Here is a 24,055-nt window from a genome sequence, read left to right on the forward strand (position 1 = left end):
ATGGAGACCGAAGAGGAGCAGCACATAACGACGCTCCTCTGCATGGGTTTCCCGGATCCCGACGTGATCCGGAAAGCGCTCCGGCTGGCGAAGAACGACATCAACGAGGCGGTGGCGCTCCTGACGAACGAGAGCCCCGGACTCGGCTATGGATACGAGCCGATGGAGAGCGGGCCCGGGCCCGCGCCCGGTGTGGGCTCGTCTGGAGACGGGGAAAGCAGCGGGCGGACTGGGACGGGGGGGTTCGACCCCCCTCCGGCGTACCACGATGTCGTGGACAGCGAGGTGAGGAAGGGAGGACGGCAGCGTGGTGAATCTCAGCGGACGGGGGGAAAGTGGGACTCGCCCATTTAACTAGCTAAACTTAGCAGCTTCATTTTTACCGGACTCAAAGTGAGCTGTCAGAGCCGCGGGAGAGACGCCGTCCAGGCGGGCACGGCAGCGCAGGCCCCGGGCCTGTAGCGACGAGAGAATTATCCTCAAATCGAACTTAGCTGGGGAAATCTGGAGCTGCACGATCATATTAAACTTACGAGCTAGCTCGGCTAGCTCTCGCGATTAGCCGCGCATGCAGCTAACGCTAGTTTGCAGAGAACGCTCCAGCGGCCGGACCGGGTGTAGCGGGCACGGGGGGAGTAGCGAGGGGGTAGCGAGAGGGTAGCGAGGGCGTTTGTACACGAGTCTCTCTGGTGGCGGGTTGTCGGTTCTATTCTGTGCTGCCGCGAGTTGCTTGGAGCTACTTTGCACAACTTTAGCCGCCGCCGTTAGCTTGCCTGTTGCCGGAGCCTCAACAAGGCACGGCAAGAATCCACCGGAACCGAATTTAGAGAGGGATTCACAATTTTGGTATGGGTTTTATTTGCACCAAAAATATGATTCCTTGCTTGCAATGTGAGCGAGGACCTGGTATTTTGAGCCCGGACATTGTTTCTCTGACAGTCTTTTACGCGCAGGTCTAATCACTTTGCTGTGTTTATGCAGACTCTCCTGGCGTTCCTTGTTGCCTCGTTGCTGCTGTCAAGAGAGATCAGTGCTGTGCAAGAAAAATAAAAAATAAGCTTTTTATGTGATTCAAACTTTCCGGCAACTTGTTCCTTCCCTCCAACGACAGCCCTGTTTGAGCTGCAGCGAGCATAAGTCAGCAGACTCAAGCTGCTTGGGTGCAAGAACTATTTGGCCGCTGCTATCATACATCTTGAGTGCATGCTAAGTAATAAAAAACAACATTTGCAATTTACATTATGCAGGAAATGGCACATTATAAGCTCATTTTGTAAATGTGATGATATAGTGTATCATATTTCCCTTCTGCTCTTCCTCTCTTTGCTGTTTTTAGGCGATAACAGACGTGTTAATTTTGGCCCCACGGCATGCTCCTAAATGTAGTCCCAGCATCCCTCACACACAAACACATCGCATGTTCCTGGGGGTCTGGTGCAACGTTCCCTCGGAGTTACGCACAGCTGATACGGTCTTTGCGCAGCGAAAATCGACGTTGCTCACAAAAGAAAAATCCAACCTAAATTGAAAAAAACATAAATAAAATGTATTATTATGATGTTGCTCAAAGTCGTCCGAGGGACCGCTCAGGGAGTTTGTGTGTTTGCGCAGACGCATGAAAACTTAGAGGGAACATTGGTCTGGTGGTGTGCATAGTAACAGAGAGGCACTGTGTTACTTCATCATCCCGTGCAACCACACATGCACAGTGTGCATTTCAGACGTGAACCCTTGTGCACCTCAGCCCTGTGTTTTGTCTCCTGTTCAATGAGATGTGGGATATTCTGTTATTTGTACGCAAAGACAGTTGTCACATCCTGTCACTCCGATTTACATTAAATGAGTCTGGTTAGGAAATCCTGCGATGAAATCCAGTGTTTTCTAGGACTGGTGTCCTCTCTCTCTCTCTCTCTCTCTCATCCATCTGCCTTTTCTAATTTTCTTAGAAAGGGAAGGGATGAAATATGATTCCTCCTTGATTTCAGCTCTCCTTCCCTCTCTTGTTTTCCTCTCCTGTACACCCAGTCCATCTCTGTACGTTGTGAACGTATCACTGTGCACTAAACACGCTGAGCATAATGTATGATCACATGTGGAAATGCATTCAGAACGATGAACATTAACAAGTATTTAAACTGCGCAGCCAGATCGTTTCTAATGCTCTGTCATTGTTGGGGGTATTTCAGGGACGAGGACAGCAGCTAGCTAACACCGTCATAGTGTGCATATAATTACGTTGCAGACAGACTCTGAGCTGATTTAGTGTTTCACATCTGATTCAAATGGTTCCTTGGGCAGCATGAGGTGCCCTTGAGCAAGGCACCGGGCCCCAAAAGTAGCTCCCGGGCGCAGCTACGTGGCTTGCCCTTCACTCGAGCATCCCTCTTGCTCCCTTACTTTTTGTGTAAAAAGTATGTTCCCACACGAGGTTAGTAAAGGGAACTTTCTTCCTTTCTGACTCACCGACTTAAATCCCACGAGCCTTCAGCCACCAACGAATAGTTTATCAAATTAACATTGAGTGAGCTTAATTTCATTTTATGGAAGATATGACATGAGAAAAGTGCGACTTTAGCACATACGCCATGTCATAACGCTCTTAGTTTAGAAAATCAAAGTGTGTCTGGAATTATTTAGGGAGCTTTCTGGGAAGAAGCAGGTGGCAAAAAAGATGAGGGACAAAGCACTGCGGTCATCTTTCTCCCAGAGGAAGGAAAAATGAAGCATCAGACACAAATGAGAGTTGCTGTGCTACGAAACAAGCGTTGCTGCCGCCTGAAGTAAAACCAGGCGTTGTATTTAGCCATCATTTTGTCGTGTGTGTGTTTCCAGAGGAGCAATGATGAGAACGGGAACTGCTCCGGGGCCAGCATGGAGTTTCCCACCACGAACCTGTACGAGCTGGAGAGCCGAGTCTTCACCGACCATTGGTCCATACCTTACAAGAGAGAGGAGTCCCTGGGCAAGTGCCTCATCGCGTCCACCTGCCTTGCCCGGCACGGTAAGATTGCGTGTGTGTTCATTGTTTTTCCAAGTTTGCATACAAGTAAATACTCTCCACCTGTGTCGCCGTGTGGGCGGTATGTGTGTTTTTTTTTGGGGGGGGGGCTGTATGGTGTTTTTCGCATGTTTTTATTTTTATTTTGAAGGCTTGCGTAACACAGCTCAATCTGTTGCTCTTTTGGAACGGCCGTTTTTCTTCCGTATTTGGATTCGTTATATATAGAAATATATGAAACTACTCTCTCCCTCTTCATCAGGGCTCGCTGACGCCGATGAGAACTGCAAGCGGTTCATAGATCGGTGCATGCCAGAGGCCTTTAAAAAGGTGAGCAGCAAAGGACCTCTGTGACGGCGAAGTGCTTCATTCATAAACGCGCCTTGTGCCCACTTCTCCTTCCTTCTGTCTTGTTTTGTGTGTCGCAACAAGTTGTTGACCAGCAGTGCCGTACACAAATGGGGCACCGAGATCCACGAGGGAATCTACAACATGCTCATGTTGCTGGTGGAGCTGGTTGCGGAGAGAGTGAAGCAGGACCCCGTACCCGTAACCCTGATGGGAGTCCTGACGATGGTGGGCGCTCTCTGAATTACTGTATGTTTAAATGTCAACCTGCCAGTGGTTCGCCTGTGGTGGGAACCTTCAACGGTTTGTGTGAGACGCACATCCGTCCACAAGAAGCTCCTTCATGTGGCGTTAGACGGCTGAACTGCATCTAGACTAGTGTGTGATGTGTCTTTGTTGCTGTGTCCAGGCCTTTAATCCTGATAACGAGTACCATTTTAAGAACCGCATGAAGGCCTGTCAGAGGAACTGGGCGGAAGTATTTGGAGAGGAAGCCAACATATTTGCCGTGTCACCCAGCAACTCCTATCAGAAAGTAAGGGAAACCCTGTTTATCTGTGCTCTTCAGGAACTTCCTGTTTTGTGCCAATTTATTCAGATGCTCGTCCACGTTTGTAAAGCTGTCCTAGGAAGGATGCGCACGCTTCCTCGCTAGCCTTTGTTTTGAGTTAATAGTCATGTTTATGAGCAGGCAAGCTAGTACATCCCTGGGTGCTTTGTAACTGATCCACAGCCACTCAGCGGAACGACGCAACAGCTGTCAGCGAACGTCATGCGTGTGTGTGTGTGTGCGTGTGTGTGTGTGTGTGGGTGGCTAATTTGCAATGTCATTGCACAATAAATTCATTGAAAACATGTTTATCTCTTTCAGGAGCCACATGGCTGGCTGATTGACTTAGTGAATCGAGTAAGTAGACTTACCGTGTGTGTATGTGTGCGTGCGTGTGTGTGTGCGTGTGTGTGTGTGTGTGTGTGTGTGTGTGTGTGTGTCAGTGCTTCCTCATCTTTATCCTCTTCTTCTTCTCTAGTTTGGAGAGTTGGGAGGATTCACTGCCATTCAGGCTAAGCTCAACACAGATGTGATTGAGATCGCTGTAAGTCGGGTCCTTTCTGTCATCTCTATCCTCGCATGGTTTTACGTACGACTAGAGTGACGATGGTTGGGCAGAGGTGTGCTGTATGCAGGTCAAAGGTCACCATGCTTATCCTCACCGCTTTCAGCTGCAGAGGGCTGAATGTCTCATCTTTCCCCTTCTCTTTAATGCACACTCGCGCGCTCTCCTCCTCCTGCCGTGTGCCGGTTGAAATGCTCTGTTGTTTCGTGTGTTTCTGAGGGATCCTTGTACCGACGCTTCCTTCTGGGGGGCTGGCCGGAACCACAGCAGCGCGCAGCCACCGGCCCACACACGCTCCTTATACCTATTAGCATATTAATAAGGCGGAGGCCGGTGCTGCACACTTGGGGAGTGGGGAGTTCAGTAGTGAGTGTAATCTGTCGGGTACCGAACGTAGAGTGAGAGACTGAAAGAGAAAGGAGAAAAGATAATGGGAGGAGTGACGTCTCCGCTACTATTTCCCATTTCCCATGGGTGGCTCATTCATTTGACTGCTTTGAGCAGGAAGTCAAGTGCAGGGGGAGGGGGAGGGGGAGAGGGAGGGGTAAATGGTAAATGGACTGCACTTATACAATTAAGCCTCACATTCACCCATTCACACACTCACTCGCACTCCAGTGAGCGACTGCTGCCAGGCCCACTGGGAGCAATTTGGGGTTCAGTGTCTTGCCCAAGGACATGTGGACAGTCAGAGCTGGGATTCGAACTACTGACCCGCTGATCACTGGACGACCCACTAAGTGAATAGAAGGGGAAGGTGGAAGAGATGGTAGCCGCGCTGAGAGAGGCCAGAAACGGAGGTGGAAGAGAAAAAGGAGCACGGCAGCCATTCGTGGATGAACCTCGTGTGATTTGGTGCTGATTGTCTTTCTCACTGGTCTGCAGAGCGTGTCGGCTCTTGTCCAGCCTCTTGGAGTTGGTGCAGAATATTTGAACTCCAGCCTCGTACAGGTGAGCTGTCCTGTCTGCTTGTACAGTTTTCAGGTCCCCCCCGTGTATGTTTATGCCTTCTGTTTACTCTTACAAAGTACATACTTATTTACTTTTTGCTGCTACAGTGCCCCATTTCCCATTTACATATGTTGTTTTCCCCAGCCCATGCTTGATCCAGTCATCCATAAGATGATCACGTACGTGCAGAACCTGGAGGAAAAGGACCTTAAAGACAAGGTAGCATTTTGTATTTGTCACTCTCGATGATTTTTACATTGAAATGCGTAAAGGCATGCCCAGCTTGTTTGTAGACTGAGGTGGGGAAGTCTTTCCAGCTCCTTTGACCTAACAGATTACTGTCAGTGCACTAGAGGGATGCAGGCTTGTTAATCATTTGCTTTAAAATTGTATTTGAAGAGATCAACAATGATACGAGGTTCAAAACCATTTAAGCACGATGCAGAGAAGACTGCCTTTAAAAAAATATTCAAATAGATTTTGTTTGTCCATGACGAGATGCAACACATGATTAGAGCTTCCTAAATAATATTTTGTTTTACAGTACCTTAGAGATCTAATGTGGATATTATCACTGAACAAAGATGTGCTCACACGCCTTTCATCCCTAGCGTCTGGTCAGCATCCCAGACCTGCTGTCGGCCATCAAGCTGCTGTGCATGAGGTTCCAGAGGGAGCTGGTGGCTGTGGTGGACGACCTGCGTCTGGACACGTTGCTGCGAATGCTCAAAACGCCACACTTCTCCACGAAGATGAACTCCCTCAAAGAGGTCCCCTCCGTTAAGGATGTGAACCATCAACTCTAAGCTAAATGAAAGGCTTTGATTTGATCTCGTGCCACTTTTGTGCATCTCTTTCTCTCAGGTGACAAAGTTGATAGAGGAGAGCACGGTGTCTAAAACGGTGAAAAACGCCATCGACACAGACAAACTGTTGGACTGGCTGGTGGAGAACTCGGTGCTGTCAATAGCATTAGAAGGTAAGAAAATCACTTCCTGCCACAAGTTTGTAAACATAAAAAAAAAGCCTATTCAAACGGTAGCTCTCTCATGATTCATTTCTTTGTTCCAGGAAACATTGACCAGGCTCAGTACTGTGAGAGAATTAAAGGAATCATTGAGTTACTGGGGAGTAAGCTGTCTCTGGATGAACTCTCCAAGATCTGGAGAATACAGGTCAGCCTCAGCGAACCCATTGCCATAGTAACTACAGTCATATCTGAGCTACACAGCCATTAAGCATTTCCAAAAGGTCTCTGTGTTTTTAATGGCAAGATTCCACTGTTGGCATATTTTATGTATAGTCTTTGCCGACAATGTATATATTTATGCGAAATTTGTCGAGTTCCATGCATAAGAAGAAGTGGTCTGTCCACAACCCCCCCCCCCCCCCCCCCCAAAAAAAGCATGTGAGTGCAGTGAATGCTTTCACCTCACCTTTGATGAATCTGCTGAATGTTGCGGGAACGTTTCAGGCCGGCCAGTCATCGACCGTGATAGAAAACATTCACACAATCATTGCTGCCGCCGCTGTGAAGTTCAGCTTTGATCAACTCACCCACCTCTTCGTCCTCATACAGAAGGTCAGCGTCTCTTTATTTAAAGTTTTAGAAGTGGTTTGTAAATCGATTTGCAGCGGTATTAATAACACACTCGCACATTGTTCAGAGCTGGGAGGTTGAGAGCGATCGCGTAAGGCAGAAGCTGCTCAGTCTGATCGGGAGAATTGGGAGAGAAGCGCGCTCTGAAACGACAACTGGAAAGGTATGTCGGTTGAAATCCATCATCCTGTCACGGAGGAGGACATCGAGGAGCAAACGGGAGAACAGATGGCGTCCACTGTGTGAGCTTCCAGGGCGATTTTTTTTTATTGTGTTTAGGTGTTGGAGGTGCTGTGGGAGTTGGCTCATCTCCCCACCCTGCCGACCAGTTTAGTCCAGCAGGCGCTGGAGGAACACCTGGGAATTCTGAGCGACGCCTACGCTGTCAAGGAGACGGTGAAACGCAATTACATCATTAAATGTATTGAGGACATTAAGAAGGTGAGACACGGGAGTGTGTGCCTGCGTGCGTATATTGTTAATTACGTATGAGAAACTAGAAAGACAATCAGAGATTGCAGACCCTCGCCTCCAAAAGACTATTCGATCTCGTGAGACAGTAAACGGGGCTTCCGGATCAGAGCGGCCAAACCTGCTCTAGCTTGCTGCTCCGGAACGTACTACAAGACTCCTTCTGGACTCTTTTTCCCATCATGCCATTCGTGTCCCTCCCTCTTAAAGTGACACTCCCATGTTACAGCACAGGCATAATTCCAGATCATGTAAAAATAATTCTAGAATCTGGATCAACGCCATTCTCGGGGAGGACCGAGCCACGGACAGAACCTTGCTTGTGTAAAAATTTTACTAGTTATTGAGTTATGCGCGCGGACAGACAGACAGACAGACAGACAGACAAACAAACGGACCCAATTGCAATACCCTCGCCCCCCCTTCGGCGAGGGTAAATAGAGCCCGTCCTGGCTTGCGTTGAAACTGCAATCAGACCTTCATTTTTGTGCCGACTGCTGTTCCAATGTTGGAGTGTCCTTGCTAGTAAATGTACAACAACTTTAAAGGAAACCAGACTGCATGTGTAGCAGTTGTAATATCTAACAGGTAGTAAACCTAAACATAACAAATAAATGATCAATATTCCACGTGCTTTTCTTTAAAATATCACCTGTGGAGTCTGCATGACTGCCTGCATGACTGGAGACCCATGAGTCTCACGCATGTGCATGAGTACAGATGTCCAACCTCAAATGAATGATATTTTTCTAGACCTACTCTCAGGAGGACAGTAAAGGCAGTGAATTGCAAAGCTCGTTTCTTTTGGGCTCTTGGGGCAAGAAGAAGGCAAACTTTATGGCCAAAGTAAGAGATATAGTCCTTCGATATAGTTTCATCGACAAATCTGTGTCCTGTCTCCGTGTTTCACAACCTGTCAGCCAGTGAGGGGAAAGGGCTTGACCTCGGAGGGGTTTCGGTGCTGGATAATTTCACTCTTGATTGTAACACGAGGCCGTCGGCCAAGGTGTCTGTTAATCTTCCCTTAGTCTCACCGAGGGCTTTGGCGCTGACTAATGATTGCACAGTGGTGTCGATCTTTATCTGGTGAGAGCTGTCTTAATTAAACGAGTGATTTCACTGCTGGAAACACTTTCAGCTTTGGTGGAAGGGCAAGCGCATTTACTCACGCAAAGAGAGAGCTCTAATCAGAACCTGGGTTATGTCAAATAAAGATGTTTCACAGTCGATTTGGAATTCAAAGGCAAATTTTTAGGCGGAGCATATTTTAGGAGTCAAATGTTTTGCATCCGTGGTTCTGATTTCCTTCCTCTTATTAACATGCTTCCAGAAATACGGTCTGAGGTGACACAAGCTGACCAGCAGCCCTCCGCTAATGTAACCTGTGTTTGGTCGTAGCGTTTGTGTGACTGCGTATAATCATATGATGCACGCGCCTCTTCACAGGCTTCTCAGCAGAGCAGTCCGCAGGCTGTGTGGGTTGTTCCTGCTCTCCGTCAGCTGCATGAAATCACTCGTTCTTTCATCAAGCAGACGTATCAGAAACAAGACAAGGTAACGCAAACATGTTATCCAATAGAATTGAAATAAGAAGATGATACGTTTAGTGTTGGTGTTGTAATGTTTCCTGTCTTCACACAGAGCATCATTCAGGACCTGAAGAAGAACTTTGAGATTGTCAAGCTGATCACCGGCTCCCTGGTCTGCTGCCATCGACTGGCTGTGACCGCCGGGGGCACCAACGGCCTCTCAGGCTCCACTCTGGTCGATGGACGATACACCTACCAGGAGGTTCGTGTCCTTATTTGTTCTTCAAGATTCAAGAGTTTTTATTGTCATTATGCTAACATAACAAAATCGTGTGAAGGCCACGGCTTAAGGCACACATTGGAACATAAAATGAAAAACAAAATCTCTCCTAAAACAACGATATATATACACATCAGAGAGATTGAGACTGAGAATCAAGCAAAAGACTGAGAATCTTTCTTGACCAGAAACCTGGAAAAAAAATGTTTTTATTTCTCATAATTTTTGTTGATAATCTTTTCTCCGGCCATTCATTCAAATAAATTAACGGTTCATAATTTCGCATTTATATTCCTTATTAAATGCTATTTATGATATGTCTTATCTGCACCACAGAAAAATGTACATTTGAGCAGCTCAGTGATAAACAAGTGTGTTGAAAGTGTGAGTCTGAGGGTCAAGATGGCATTCTCTCCCTGAAACTTCAGTATCTGGACAGCCACCTGCGGTTCCTGGCCTTCTTCCTGCAGGAGGCCAGCCTCTACCTGGTCTGGAACAGGGCCAAAGAGCTCTGGGAGTGCCTGGTGTCGGGCCCAGATGTCTGTGAACTTGACCGTGAGGTATGAAAACACTAATGCAAATGAAGACCGTGCCCCTGGCTCTTTGCGGTCTTTCTGGATGGTTGCTCATGAGAAGCAAAGATGCTGCAGGAATTAGTTGAAAATGAAACTGCCGCCGATCCTGGTTCATTATGCTGTCCAATAAGAAAACGAAACACTACCGTGGCACCTACCTAATATTAAAGTAACGTGTGCTTCAAAGCCACAAATGATGATAAAGAAACGAGATGATTATTTGGGTGCCAGTCCAGGATTTTTAAATTCACTCTGTGGAGATAAGTACTCTGGTCTGTTGTATCTGTTGTGATTTGTCTTAAGGTGTTGTATAATAAGGTTTGACTGATTAAACGTATGTTGGTGTGTGCAGCTGTGTTTCGAGTGGTTCACCAAAGGACAGCATGACCTTGAGAACGACGTTCAGCAACAACTGTTCAAGGAGAAGATACTGAAGCTGGAGCCTTATGAAATCACCATGAATGGTGAGGGGGTGCCGCTCTATCGGCGGCGTCGGAAACCTCAGGATTGGTTTATAAATGAAGTCAATGTTTCACTTTTTATGCATCCCGCAGGTTTCAACTTGTTTAAGACCTTTTTTGAGAACGTCAATCTGTGCGACCATCGGCTCAAACGACAGGGAACTCAGCTGGTTTGTTCTTCCTCACGTTTCTCTGAAGATATGTGTAGAGGTCATTTGCATCTTCCTTTCCATGAATTAAAAAACGTTTTATGGCCTAATTACAGTGTGTGGAACGCCTTGACCTGTCAGGAATGGATTTTATCTGGCGTATCGCCATGGAAAGCCCTGATGAGGAGATTGCTAATGAAGCCATCCTGCTCATCATCACATACAGCTATACTAATCTCAATCCCAAAATGAAGAAGGTGAGTGTAGCTGTATGAGTGTGTGCGCAGATTCCATCAGTCCCTTCATGTCATACCGTCTCATTTATCACTTCCAGCGTGGATGTTTTCGAGTGAATTTGTTTATTATTTCTATTTTAAAGCTTAAAATCACACATTACCTCTTTCTGGTAGGATTCCGTGTCTTTGCACAAGAAGTTCATTGCAGATTGTTATAAGCGACTAGAGGTAAGTACTGGATTCATTTACTGTTAAGTTGTTGTTGTTGTTGTTTAACAGAAATCAACACCTTGTGTCTCTTTCTCAGGCAGCCAGCTCTGCTCTGGGCGGGCCGACTTTAACACACGCTGTTACGAAGGCCACCAAGATGCTGACGGCCACTGCCATGCCGACCGTGGCCACATCTGTCCAATCACCATCCAGGTACCGAGGGGGGTTTGGGTAAGAACATGGTTTAAATGTGTTCATCCAGGCAAGTTTTATTAAATGGCAATGATGGGAAAATAAGATGTTTACTTGATTACTGTAGGAAACACGTAGAAGCAATTTTCTTCAGTCTTGTTGAAAGTCTGTTCGTCTGTAGATCAACTAAGCTGGTAATAATCGAAAGACTGCTGCTATTGGCTGAACGCTACGTCATCACTATCGAGGTATGTGCCGTCTTCTTTGCTGTGTAGTATAAATATATGAGAAACCAGGACTCATTCGGACGCAGATTGTGTTTGGTTAGTTTTTAAATTCTTTTTTTTTTTATGCTTGAAGATATTATACATTGCGTGTTTATTCTTCGTAGGATATGTACTCAGTTCCTCGCACTATTCTACCTCACGGGGCCTCGTACAATGGACACCCTGTCACACTTAACATCATGTACGAATCAACCAAAGACATGTTCACCTTAGAGGTACGGTCGGACCTTTACCAGTGCCCTGTGACGCTTTCAGAATTACATTCACAGAGATGAAACCCTGCTGATTGTGTGTGTGTTTGTGTGTCTGTCCTACAGACGCACAGTAATGACACAATAGGAAGCATTCGATGGAAGATCGCTGAACATTTGAGCTGTCCCGTGGACAACGTTCAGATCTTTGCCAATGACAGTGTGGTGAGTCGCGATATTTACGAGGTCGTCTTCCTGTTTTGTTTTTTCTGAAGCTTTAAACCTGTCTTCCAGTCGTGTCACACAATGCAAATCTATGTTTTGTGTTACCGTTTGTTAGCTGACTATGAATCGGGATCAGAAGCTGCTGTCCCAGCTTGGCTTCAGCGATGAGCAGAGCCTGACGGTGAAGACCTCGGGTACCGGTACTCCCTCTGGCAGCTCCGAATCCTCCGCCTCCGCCTCCAGCAGTTCCAGCTCGGCTGTGTTTAACTCGGCCTACGCCTTAGAGCAGGTACCACTCAGACATGACCGTACGCTTTTTTACGATACAATTCTGTACAGCAGTTGTAAACACACTCAGGCCTACGTATGAGCTCTGGTTTCCTTGTTGTCTTCTGTCTCCAGGAAAAATCCCTGCCAGGTGTGGTGATGGCTTTGGTTTGTAATGTGTTTGAGATGCTTTACCAGCTGGCTAACCTCGATGAATCCAGGTAGGTGTCATCATATAAACATGATGCCGATGGAGACGGTTGACCTCGGGCTACTGAACAGGCTACTGGATGCCTGTTCATTCGTTCTTTCTGATAATCCCCAGGATCACGCTTCGTGTGAGGAATCTGCTGCTGTTAATTCCAACGGATCCAGAGGTGCAGGATGCTCTTGACAACTTTGTTCCCAAAGAGTCCAGCGTCTGGAGCCACCAGGTACTTCAGTCTGCTGTGGCTCAATGCTAAAACCTCCTTTTTTATTTGATGCTTACTCACTTTGTGTCTCTACTCTATAGAAAACTCTGTTCCAAGGTACGGGCTCTCGTTCTCCATCTATGACCTCCAAGCAGCAGCACCAGCCCAGTGCAGCATCCATCTTGGAATCTCTGTTCAGATCTTCAGCTCCTGGAATGTCCACCTTTAGAGTCCTATACAACTTAGAGGTAGGACATTAAAAGCTCCACAAAAATTGTCAAATGTTCCTGGATTAAGTTTTACACCTGATGTCCTCCCTCTTGCCTGTTGTCTGGTAGGTGTTGAGCTCAAAGCTCATGCCCACGTCGGATGATGAGATGGCCAAAACCAGCAGCAGGTCCTTCTGTGAGAATTTCCTCAGAGCAGGAGGCCTCAGGTAGCAAAAACCGAACCCACACGCCACTGTGCAAACATTTCAGTCTCTCTTTATTTTTAGTTCTGTGACTTAATCTTTGCTTCCTCTGCAGCCTGGTGGTGAATGTCATGCAGAGAGATTCCGTCCCATCAGAGGTGGACTACGAGACCAGACAAGGAGTGTATTCCATCTGCCTCCAGTTGGCCAGGTAGCATCCCCTCTCTTGAATAACAGATGAGCTCACGTACCGTTTCGAAGCTAATGCTCCGTTGGTTGTGCTTGCAGGTTTCTTCTAGTTGGACAGAGCATGCCAGCAGCACTGGATGATGACGTCATCAGAGACGGCGAGTCTCTGTCGTCTCGTCCATTCCGTAATGCTGGGCGGGCGGGGCGGCAGCTGTCCCTTTGTGGGACTCCGGAGAAGTCCTCCTACAGACAGATGTCTTTATCAGAGCGCTCCTCCATCAGAGTCGAGGAGATCATACCTGCTGCTCGTGTAGCCATTCAGGTAATCAGGACAGACACGCTTTCATTTCTGGTAATAGTGGTTCCTTCAGCTCCCTTGCAGGTCCTACAATAGTAGATATTTTTTCTGCATCTCTTTTCTAGACGATGGAGGTGGGTGACTTCACCTCCACTGTGGCCTGCTTCATGCGTCTGACGTGGGCAGCTGCAGCCGGCCGATTGGATCTAGTGGGCAGCCCACAACCGATCAGAGAAACCCACTGCTCGCTTCTTCCACAGGGAGTCCGCACCAGAGCCAGCAGTACAGGTCACACACTTCATTCTTACTCTGCATGGCGCTGAGCGGTGAGCTGGACGTTTAGATTTGTGCACTGCGTTGCCAGAAGGTCTTGGTTGAAGCATCTGCCACAAACAAAAGCTTTCAGACGCAAAAAGTAACAAATGTCTTCTGCTTAATTACAGGAAGCAACTGCAGCTCCAGCAGTGAGGGTGAGACCACACCAACAGCGTTGCATGCTGGGATATGTGTCAGACAGCAGAGTGTCTCGATCAAAGATGCCATCATCGCCCGCGAGGCTCTGTCGCTGCTGGTTACCTGCCTGCAGTTACGCTGTCAGCAGCTCAGTAAGGTTTACGCAGGAGTACAAAAATGATATCCGATAATACTGAATACTGTAGTACGCGGGATGCACTTTCAGAGTAGTGCTGCGTTTCTCAGACGTCTACAATGACAGGAAGTCGTGATGTTTTGGGTTTCTGTCTTCCAGGTTCTTTTTACAACCTTCCCTCTGTCAGTGACTTCATCATCGATATTCTACTGGGGTCCCCCAGCGGCGAGGTAAACGTCATTTTGTTTCCCGGCCTGCTAAAGGAGAAATGCATCCGTCGCTGCGGGATTCGTTTACACTTGCGGTCTGCCCCTCTGTTCATCAGATCCGCCGTGTGGCTTGTGATCAGCTCTACACTCTGAGCCAGTCCGACACTTCCGCCTTCCCCGATGTCCAGAAGCCGAACTTGTTCCTCCTTTCCGTCATCCTCACCGCTCAGCTGCCGTTATGGAGTCCTACGTCTGTTATGAGAGGGGTCAATCAGAGGTAATCCATTCAGAAACACTCGGCATTCGGTCAGTTCTCATGTTTGCCGTTTCTTCTCAGGATGCTCTCCCAGTGCACGGAGTATTTCGATCTGAGATGTCAGCTTCTGGATGACCTAACCAGTAAGCTGAACATTTCACTTTTCAATCACTTTAATCAGAGATATTTTCCCAGGTGAAAGAAAGAACTGGTGTAACGGAAAGTTTAAAGATTCCTGCTTCAGGTTTTAAAGACATGCTCCGCTCTCCTCCTGCAGCTTCAGAGATGGAAGTGGTGAAAGTGAGTGCGGCGGCCATGTTGGAGGACGAGATCTCATGGCTTGACAACTTTGAGCCGAGTTGGAGCTCTGAGATGGAGACCAGCGAGGCGGACAACATCCTCCTGGCAGGACACCTCCGCCTCATCAAGACATTACTCTCACTCTGTGGCAATGAGAAGGAGCATCTCGGTGAGCGCACGCAAAGATCCACGCGCACGCCAGCCTCTCATCAACATGTGTTGGTGGTTGAGTTGAGAACATTAAAGCAAACGTAAAAATGTCTCTCTTTTTTTTTTCCTTCCAGGTCCATCTCTGATCCAGCAGCTGTTGGACGACTTCCTGTTTCGAGCCTCACGCATCATCATCAACAGCTCAAACCCCACGCCCTCCCCAGCCCCCAGCCATGACTTCCACCCCAAGTGAGACATGTTAATCCTGCACATCAGTAAAATGCTTTGTATGCTGTGTGAAAACGAACAACAACTATCGTTTTTTGTGATTGTGCGGTCAGGTGCAGCACAGCCAGCAGCAGGCTGGCAGCCTACGAGGTGCTGGTGATGCTGGCCGACAGCTCTCTGCCAAACCTCCAACTCATCACCAGCCAGCTCTTGTCCATGCACCACCAGTCTGATCCCTCCCTCTGCAAGGAGTTTGATGTAAGACACGCATCCAGTGACGTGTCTCGCGTTTTAGTAATAATGATGGTATCGCTCTGAAGCTCTGCGTGTGCGCTGCTGCTGTCTTTCCCAGTATCTACCCCCTGTAGAGAGCCGGTCGGTCTCAGGTTTCGTTGGTTTGAAGAACGGCGGAGCCACATGCTACATGAATGCTGTGTTTCAGCAGCTCTACATGCAGCCAGGCCTGCCGGAGGTAAATATTTGCTGTGTGCTGTTTACCTTCTGTGGTCACCAGAGGGCAATCCGCTACCGCAAGTCCAGACCGTTCCACACAGTGAATCCAAACGATGAGTCTCCGTGTTTATTTTAAGGCTTTCCTGGCCATTGAGGATGACACCGATCAGCCAGACGAGAGCGTCTTCTACCAGGTCCAGTCTTTGTTCGGTCATCTGATGGAGAGCAAACTGCAGTACTATGTACCCGAGAACTTCTGGAAGGTAACACGCTGGCAATAGTCCTTCACCTGCAAAATGAGTACCTCAGTTACTGACGAATGAAAAGAGACTGTGAATCTGATGATGCGCATTTACGGTTTCACAAGTCATGTGTTGTCTGAATGCTTCTTACCTGTGTGGTAAAATATGCTGCAGGGTTCTATGTTGTGTGTTGCAGATCTTCAAGATGTGGAACAAGGAGCTGTATGTAAGAGAGCAGCAGGACGCTTACGAGTTCTTCACTAGCCTGGTGGACCAGCTTGACGAGCATCTCAAGGTTCACATACACACACACACACATATACCATTAAAAAAATAACAAATACCAGCCACGTATTTGAAACACTTCTAAACAAATGCCTGTTTTCCACCAGAAAATGGGTCGAGAGCAAATCTTCAAAAACACGTTTCAGGGAATTTTCTCTGACCAGAAGATCTGCAAAGACTGTCCTCACCGGTAAATGTTTAATTGTATTTTTCCAAACCTCAAGATTACTATTTGATTTTTAGATACGTCATGAATGAGTGTGTGTTCCGTAGTTACGAGCGTGAGGAAACCTTCATGGCTTTGAACCTTGGCGTGACGTCTTGTCAGAGCTTGGAGATCTCATTGGACCAGTTTGTCAGAGGGGAGGTGCTGGAGGGGAGTAACGCCTACTACTGTGAGAAATGCAAGGAGAAGGTTCGTTTTCATTTTTATTTTATTCCACCACCGTGATATTATGTGTTCAAATTTCAGCTTTTTTTTTTTTTTTTGCCTGCACAGAGAACCACAGTGAAGAGGACATGCATCAAATCCCTCCCCAATGTCCTCTGCATTCACCTCATGCGCTTTGGCTTTGACTGGGAAAGTGGACGATCCATCAAATACGATGAACAGATTCGGGTACAAAGTATTTCTCGTTTCAAACGTCACCTCCTTGGATACGCCGCTTGTTTACCTCATATCGCACACATTTGAAAGTGATTGCTATGAGCTCTGTGTTCTTGGGATCACAGTTCCCCTGGGTGCTGAACATGGAGCCCTACACCGTCGCTGGGATGGCCCGGCAGGACTGCAGCGGGGAGGCTGGGGAGAGCCGAGGGGACGGGTCCGCCGGAGGGTCGCCGAGAAAGAAAGTCACCATCTCTGAGAACTACGAACTCGTGGGAGTTGTCGTCCACAGCGGTCAGGCACATGCGGGACATTACTACTCCTTCATTAAAGATCGACGGTAAGAGACACTGTCGTTGTAGTCGTTTTTACCGATCCCCTTCCTGTTTTCCGTAACTAGCGTATAACCAGCGGAGTGCGTTAATCTGTTGCTTTAGCTTTCCACGCGGATTTTAGAGGAGCTCCTCGGGACACATGAATGCAGCATCGGGCTTTCGTGGGCTGTTTCGCGGTTTAGTTTGTAAGCGTCTCCAGATGTCTGGCTCTGGAAGGCAGGAATGCTCGCTGAAGCCGTGGAATGTAGAGAGACCACAGGAGCTAGTATTTGGCACCCTTCCCTTACTCACTGACTTGTTCATATCCCTGCTTAAGACTGCAACCGAAAGAGGTCAAAGAAAAAAGGTCGCCAATGTTGCGCTAGGAAATTAGACGAATGCTGGAACTGCGTCAAAGTCGGTGATTCTTTGTCAGTAAGGTGTCGGTGATCTGATCTTTAGAAAAGGCAGCAGCCTCATTGTGTGGTAAACGGAACATTTAGTGCAAATTTCATTCTTGATCCAGTTTTATTGCTTTTGCCGTAGTTGATTAATGATTTGTTATTCATTCATGACTTTTTCCTTGTCCTTGCATTTCCCCCCCCCCCCACCCACCTTTTGATCCTCATCTGTCAGTGGCCGAGGACGTTGGTACAAATTCAATGACAACATGGTGGAGGAGTTTGACATGAATGAAGAAACTCTGGAGTACGAGTGTTTTGGTGGCGAGTACCGTCCCAAAGTTTATGACCAATGTAAGTGACAAACGCTAACCAAGCCCTAAACATCAATGCCCCCCCCCCCCCCCTCTGAAAAATGTGTAGAACTTGGCCTTGTTTAGAAATCAAGAAATTCTTGATACTTCCCGAGTATTTGAGTGTTTTTTTATGTGTGTGTTTGTACAGCCAACCCGTACCCTGACGTGCGGCGGAGGTACTGGAACGCCTACATGCTGTTTTATCAGAAGATCAGCGACCAGAACTCACCCGTCCTGCCCAAAAAGAGCAGAGTGAGCATCATGAGGCAGGAGGCGGAGGACCTTACACTGTGAGTGGACCGTCCCCCTTACTGGACTTAGCTTCACGTTCACAGAGATCATTCACCTGCTATCATCTATCCTGTATCTACGTTCTCCAGGTCTGCTCCATCATCTCCTGACGTTTCACCTCAGTCCTCTCCTCGCCCCTCAAGGGCCAACAACGACCGCCTCACCCTCCTCACCCGCCTGGTCCGCAAGGGAGAGAAGAAGGGCTTGTTTGTGGAGAAGATGCCTGCCAGCATCTATCAGGTAAAGCAGCATCGAGCTGCCGTTGTAGGACCCGGCGGTTAATCTGTTGCTTTGCGTGGCGGTTACATGGAGGCATTGCTCTGCTAGGAATAACGCGGGAGCCGTCCCAAGTGCATCTGACCTTTTTATCTGTGTTTGGAGTAGATGGTGAGAGATGAGAATCTGAAGTTCATGAGGAACAGAGACGTCTACAACAGCGACTATTTCAACTTCACCCTCTCTCTGGCCTCTGTCAATGCAGTATGTGCTTCTACTCAAACTGGAATCCCCATTTTCGTGAGCAGAGAAACACGATTGGATGCTGTGTGTTTACAGACGAAACTGAAGCATCCAGCCTACCAACCTATGGCCAAAGAGAGCCTTCAGCTGGCGGTTCACTTCCTCTTTCACACCTATCTGCACACCAAGAAGAAGCTCCGGTACGTTCACACACGCGCGTGCGTCAAAGGTGAATATCCCTCGCAAGCGGCGAGAGTGAATTAACTGCAGCACATCTGGGGTGTCCTGCAGCGTGGACACGGTGGAGTGGATGGCGACGGTGGATGTGTTGCTGACAAAGAGCTCGGAGGCATGCCAGTGGATGGTCCAGTACCTGGTCGGACCCGAGGGGCGCGAGATCACCAGGTCAGGAGTTGTCCTCCAGCCGTTACGTACAGCACATGAAGTCTTGTTGTGGAATGTAAAAAACGCTTGAGGCCCAAGGATAATTTCACAAGATGTTTCTGAGAAATGTCTCGTCTTACACAACTGTGCTTCGGCATGGGGTGATCATGCAGCCCTGATTGGTTGTCGCACATCGGATGTTCAGACAACAGTGCGCCCCACCCACCCCCTAAACAAGATGCACTTGACAGTGTTGTTGTTGTTTTCCTCCGCAGGGTTTGTCTTCTGGAGTGTAGCGTCAGGGAGGTGAGGGTGGTCGTGGCATCGATCCTCCAAAAGACCCTGGAGAGCGCGCTTCACTTTGGAGACTCGGGACTGGACAAGCTGACCGACGTGCTGCTGTCGTTACTGGACAAAGACGTCCCTGAGAATGTGAAAAACTGTGCACAGTACTTCGGCCTGTTCAGTAACTTCGCTCAGAGGGTATTAAACCAGCAGCGAATACAATGATTTGGGTCCTTAATGTTCACATGAAAGCAATAAAGGGTTTAATCGCCATTGTCGTTTCTGTCTCTCAGGGTTGTGGTTCTTGCCAGCTGTTGTTGAAACACTCAGCTTATCGCCGGATGCTCGTCTTTCTGTTGGGACCCAATAGGCAAAACACGCAGGTAGAGCAGCATCGTATCAAGTGTATCGTCGTAAATTACTGTTCACTCCTCTCCTGTTGTAAAATAAGCATCCAGAAACTGTAAATATCGTTTTGAATTTCGTGGAAATATGATCTGCATTTGAAAACGAATATTCTAGGAGTGAAAATGGCTGCTTTTTTTCCTCGTGGGTCTGCAGAACCGGCGGTGGAGTTCCGCTCAGGCCCGAGAGTTCCTTCACCTCCACAGCACCCTGGCCCTCGTCACCCTCCACTCTAACCTCGGCCCCCAGCAGACGCAAAGTGAGGCCCCCCGGTCGCTGTTGTTTTTTGGCACATTGCAGTTCTCGGTCCGAAGTCTCATTTCTCATTCTCATTTCATAGCTCCAGGTGGATTTAAGCTGCGCCTGAGCACCATCCCGTCGTCCTCTCTGCTGCCCCTCCATGCAGACATCCTGGCCTCACTCTTCACTCCAGAGGGGCAACCTTACCTTTTAGAGGTAACCATTTACCGTTAGCCCATCTTTGTACCAGACTGTTCTCTGATAGAAATGTAACAGAGCTGGACAATCCTTCATTCTGAATCATAATCTCTCTTTCTTATGAAAATCAACCAGGTGATGTTTGCCATGCGTGAGCTGTCGGGGCCGCTGTCCCTCCTGATAGAGATGGTGACCTACGTTTCATTCTGCAATGAGCCCTTCTCCCTGGGCGTGCTGCACTTGCTGAAGGTAAATTAAAAACCTCAGCTATCAACCTACAAGTGTTTTAGTCCTTGTGTTTAACGCCTCCTGAATCCTTCGTGTTTGCACAGACCCAACTGGAAATCGCTCCGCCTCATGAACTGAAGAACATTTTCCAGATGCTGCAGGAGCTCTTAGTGAGTGTTTGTCTCTTCACTCTCTGATGCTTCTCTTACTGGTCACGGTTCTGATCGGCTTCACTGACGTTCACTTGTTTTTGCGTTTTGTAAGGTAATGGAGGACGCGCTGCAAACGCAGAGACTGAAATATGCTTTTGAGTCGGACAAAGGGCTTTTAGGTGCGTCGGACTCGGTTCTGTTTGTCGTTGTGGATTTATTGAATATTAAAACAGTAACCTGTTTACTGCCACTCCTCAGCTCTGATGCACCAGAGTAACAACGTGGACAGCCGGCGCTGCTACCAATGCGTCAAGTTTCTGGTCACTTTGGCTCAGAAGTGAGTACATCTACCTTTATTTTTAGTTTGGATAGAACTTATTGTGGGTGATTCTTTTATGATATTTTTTTAGGATGGTTCATAGTCTGCTTTTATGTCCCACACAGATGTGCTCCAGCCAAGGATTACTTCAAGGACTTGTCGGGTCACTGGAGCTGGGCAGTGCAGTGGCTGCAAAAAAAGGCAAGCTCTGAAATATAATGTATCATTTAAGCGTTGCGTATTTCAGCTCGATGTACTTTTGACTATTTGAACCATTGAACTGCTCCTTTGGCAGACGATCCTGAGTACTTCGCACTTGATGCTTTTTCCTTTTCCTATATTCTCATTGTGCCCTTTGCGTCATTTTTCTTCTTCTCTCAGATGACGGAACATTACTGGACCCCACAGAGCAATATCTCCAATGAAACTTCCACCAATAAAACCTTCCAGCGCACCATCTCTGCACAGGTGCGTCCGCTCCACTCACTAATAGACTGCGTCTACACAGGCATCCTGCCTCCTCTCAACTCGCCGCCCTTCTCTTTCGTTGTCTGTGTGTTTACCCTGAAGGATACCTTGGCCTACGCCACGGCCTTGTTGAACGAAAAGGAGCAGTCTGGCAGCAGCAACGGCTCCGACGGCAGCCCAGTAAACGAAACTGCTGAGCGCAGCCTCCGACAGGTAGCCTCGGATACGACGATGAACGGCACAGATGCATTTGTGATGCATCATTTAAATCGCGTTCCTTCGTACGCTCTGTTTGCTTCCCAGGGCTCAGAGTCTCCCATGATGCTCGGCGATTCGAAGAGCGATTTAGAAGATGTCGACCCTTAGCTCCACCAACCTGCAGGTTCCCTCTGAAGACGAGGCAGCACAGCTCTGGGCAGCCACTGGAAAGAGCTGCCCCTTTGCCTCTGATTGGTCAGGACATTTAGGACCCCCACAAAGAAGCCAGTCGGACTACTCTACTCTCTTGGTCGCTATGGCAACAAAGGAGCTACGAATAAATTATAAATGACTTCCTTTTTTGAGCAGCCACGGCGATGATGGGAGATGCGTTACCGTTAAGGGCAGAAGAGTTCATTACAGTGGAAAGTGTCAAATCCTTCCACAATCACGGATGACTTCAGTTTATCCTTTTATTCATTCATTCACTCGGAATGACAGCAAGGTGGAGGATGGCTTTAGGTTGTGTTTTAACAATTTTCTGCTCATGTTTGCCAATGTGTACCTACCTAGATATTCATATTGTAAAGATTTGCTCCGTTTGTGTAATTTCCAGTGTAAGATAATATTTTAAAGTCTCCTGTGCTCTTCATCACAGCCACGTAAAGTGCGAGAGGTTGGGTTAGCGGCTCTAGAGGAACTCTCAGACGTATTCGGTGCACTTGTACAGGAACTCCTCCACAAACGGGCACTGGGGAGGCGTGGGTTTAAGTATGCACTTTATAGTCCAGTCTATTGTGACAAACAGCAGCGCTGTCACTTCCTCTAGAGCCTCCTCGCAATCGCCTATTCTTTTTCTTTTAACACCTTATCATTTCAGTGCCACTTATGCAAACGCATGGAAGCCCTGATGGCAAGCCACGATGCCTGCAACTTGACCTTTCACCCTGGTGGCCACAGTGTAGCCATGGGGGGGACGCAGCACGGGACAGACGCTGTCCTAGAAACCGGACAAGTGCCATGGTCAGCACTCTCCCTCGACTTCTTATTCTTGCTGTCAGGCGGCCTTTTGTGCTGCATTTTATCCGTTTCTTTGCTGACTTTTATTTTTCTTTGCCACTTTGCTTTAACTCTGGATGAATTGACTTTTTGAGAGGATATTTAGGGACTCAAGCCTTATGCAAGGAACGCGCTGATCGGGACGCACGCCGATCAGTCGTAGTGGGCCGTCGGTGCCAACGGAAGGGGAGCTCAGGAGCATGTTTTATTTTCAGGTGCCAAGGCTATAAACACACACACACACACACTTAATGATAGAATTTGATAGCGCGTCTGAAAAACATGCAGATGTGTGTGACACCCATCCGCTCACTAACAACAACAGGTCATCCTCATCTCACTGTTACCTCTGTTTTATCAGGTTTGATTCTGTTTGGCTTTGAGTTTTTTTTTTTTTTTGCTTCTGTCTACCTTTTTGAAAACCCACACAGAGGAGCTGAAGCTAACTCGCTCCGGTTGCGTATGAGAACAGCGTGCATCCACCTTCCCTTCTCCAGTAATCGGGAGAATTGAAGTGCCTTAACCTCCCGATCTCTCCCTGTGTGACGCCATCATCTTAGCTCTGCTCCACATGTCCCCGCTGTGAGACCTAGCCAGTCGTCTCGCCGTGCAACAGGGCATCTTCATCCCCTTCACACCCTAATTGATACAGGGAATAAATGTCCTGTGTGTTGTGACAAAGGATTGTAGGAATGTAATGGTTGGTTGTTGGTTCTGTGTGAATGAGGGAGGAGCGGGGGGGGAGTAAGTGTTACCCTACTAAAACGGGGTGATTTGGTAAAATGCTGCTTCTCTGCACTCGGGCAGAGACCCTTTGTAGATACTGATTCGTGCTGATAGCTGTGAGGACGCTGTGCTTTGACTCAGATGTTGTGAAGACATGAGCCTAAACTCATTTAGCAGGTTAGCGCTCAGCTTTAACAGTTTAATGTTTACAGTGTGAAGGCCTACGGAGAAATCATCCAAAACGGGTTTCTGTCGGGTGTAGTCGTGCTAAATCCACTGAGGCCTCCTCCACGTCCTCACAGCCTGAGAAGAGGGAAGACACTGTTTTAGCCCTTCCACACACACACACACACACACTTCCGCCCCATCCTTTATCTCACTAGCTGTGAATGTCATGTCGCGCTCGCTGAAACATTTGCATGTGTGGCAGTTAATGGCGTTGAAGTTTGTCTTTGCTGTGTGGCAGACAACAACAACAAAAAGAAATCAGCCCCTTGTGGTGTTTGCTGTGTAATTTGGTCATTGAGCACTTGCCGTCAGAAACATGTGCCCCTCTGCGGGGGCCGGTTGTGTGTGAGAGACATGGCCGCCATTCAGCCAAGAGTCTTTCTGAGGTTTGTCCCTCTGCCCGAACACCACGGCAAAAAAAAAAAAACCTTCAATCCTTTGTTTTAATGTTGGGGGGTCCAGGGAGGGAGGGGCGAGAAGGGATTGGCATACGTGTGGGTTTTTACTACCATTCAGTTTTGAAGATTCACTTGTGTTATTGCAGGATTCTGTAATGCATGTTGAAACTTTTAATTTGTACATCAGAGTTTGACTAAGGGGAAATTTGTGATAAAATAAACTGGAATGC

The 24,055-nt window shown here is 47.8% G+C and overlaps 1 protein-coding gene across 1 annotated transcript; it reads left to right on the forward strand.

Annotated features, from left to right (window-relative positions):
- On the forward strand, positions 1–24,055 carry usp24 (ubiquitin specific peptidase 24). Its single transcript, XM_068743945.1, has 67 exons — positions 1–285; positions 2,833–3,001; positions 3,261–3,328; positions 3,431–3,574; positions 3,756–3,881; positions 4,218–4,253; positions 4,375–4,440; positions 5,347–5,412; positions 5,557–5,631; positions 6,024–6,182; positions 6,277–6,391; positions 6,484–6,587; positions 6,887–6,994; positions 7,080–7,175; positions 7,292–7,453; positions 8,237–8,329; positions 8,930–9,037; positions 9,125–9,274; positions 9,721–9,852; positions 10,220–10,331; positions 10,422–10,498; positions 10,594–10,734; positions 10,888–10,941; positions 11,021–11,154; positions 11,297–11,363; positions 11,507–11,617; positions 11,720–11,818; positions 11,934–12,107; positions 12,221–12,306; positions 12,411–12,519; positions 12,600–12,746; positions 12,837–12,934; positions 13,026–13,121; positions 13,199–13,421; positions 13,523–13,685; positions 13,841–14,002; positions 14,146–14,216; positions 14,312–14,472; positions 14,533–14,594; positions 14,729–14,920; positions 15,036–15,150; positions 15,243–15,387; positions 15,482–15,601; positions 15,720–15,845; positions 16,021–16,119; positions 16,217–16,299; positions 16,383–16,524; positions 16,609–16,728; positions 16,842–17,056; positions 17,667–17,785; positions 17,936–18,077; positions 18,168–18,318; positions 18,463–18,558; positions 18,634–18,737; positions 18,829–18,942; positions 19,197–19,404; positions 19,500–19,589; positions 19,768–19,870; positions 19,952–20,067; positions 20,185–20,298; positions 20,382–20,447; positions 20,542–20,608; positions 20,688–20,766; positions 20,874–20,949; positions 21,130–21,216; positions 21,319–21,429; positions 21,520–24,055. Exons 1-67 carry the CDS (start codon positions 1–3, stop codon positions 21,580–21,582), a joined length of 7,872 nt encoding a protein of 2,623 aa, XP_068600046.1. The 3' UTR covers positions 21,583–24,055.

The sequence above is a fragment of the Brachionichthys hirsutus genome, chromosome 9 (genome assembly GCF_040956055.1).
Source record: "Brachionichthys hirsutus isolate HB-005 chromosome 9, CSIRO-AGI_Bhir_v1, whole genome shotgun sequence".
Taxonomy (NCBI): Eukaryota; Metazoa; Chordata; class Actinopteri; order Lophiiformes; family Brachionichthyidae; genus Brachionichthys; species Brachionichthys hirsutus.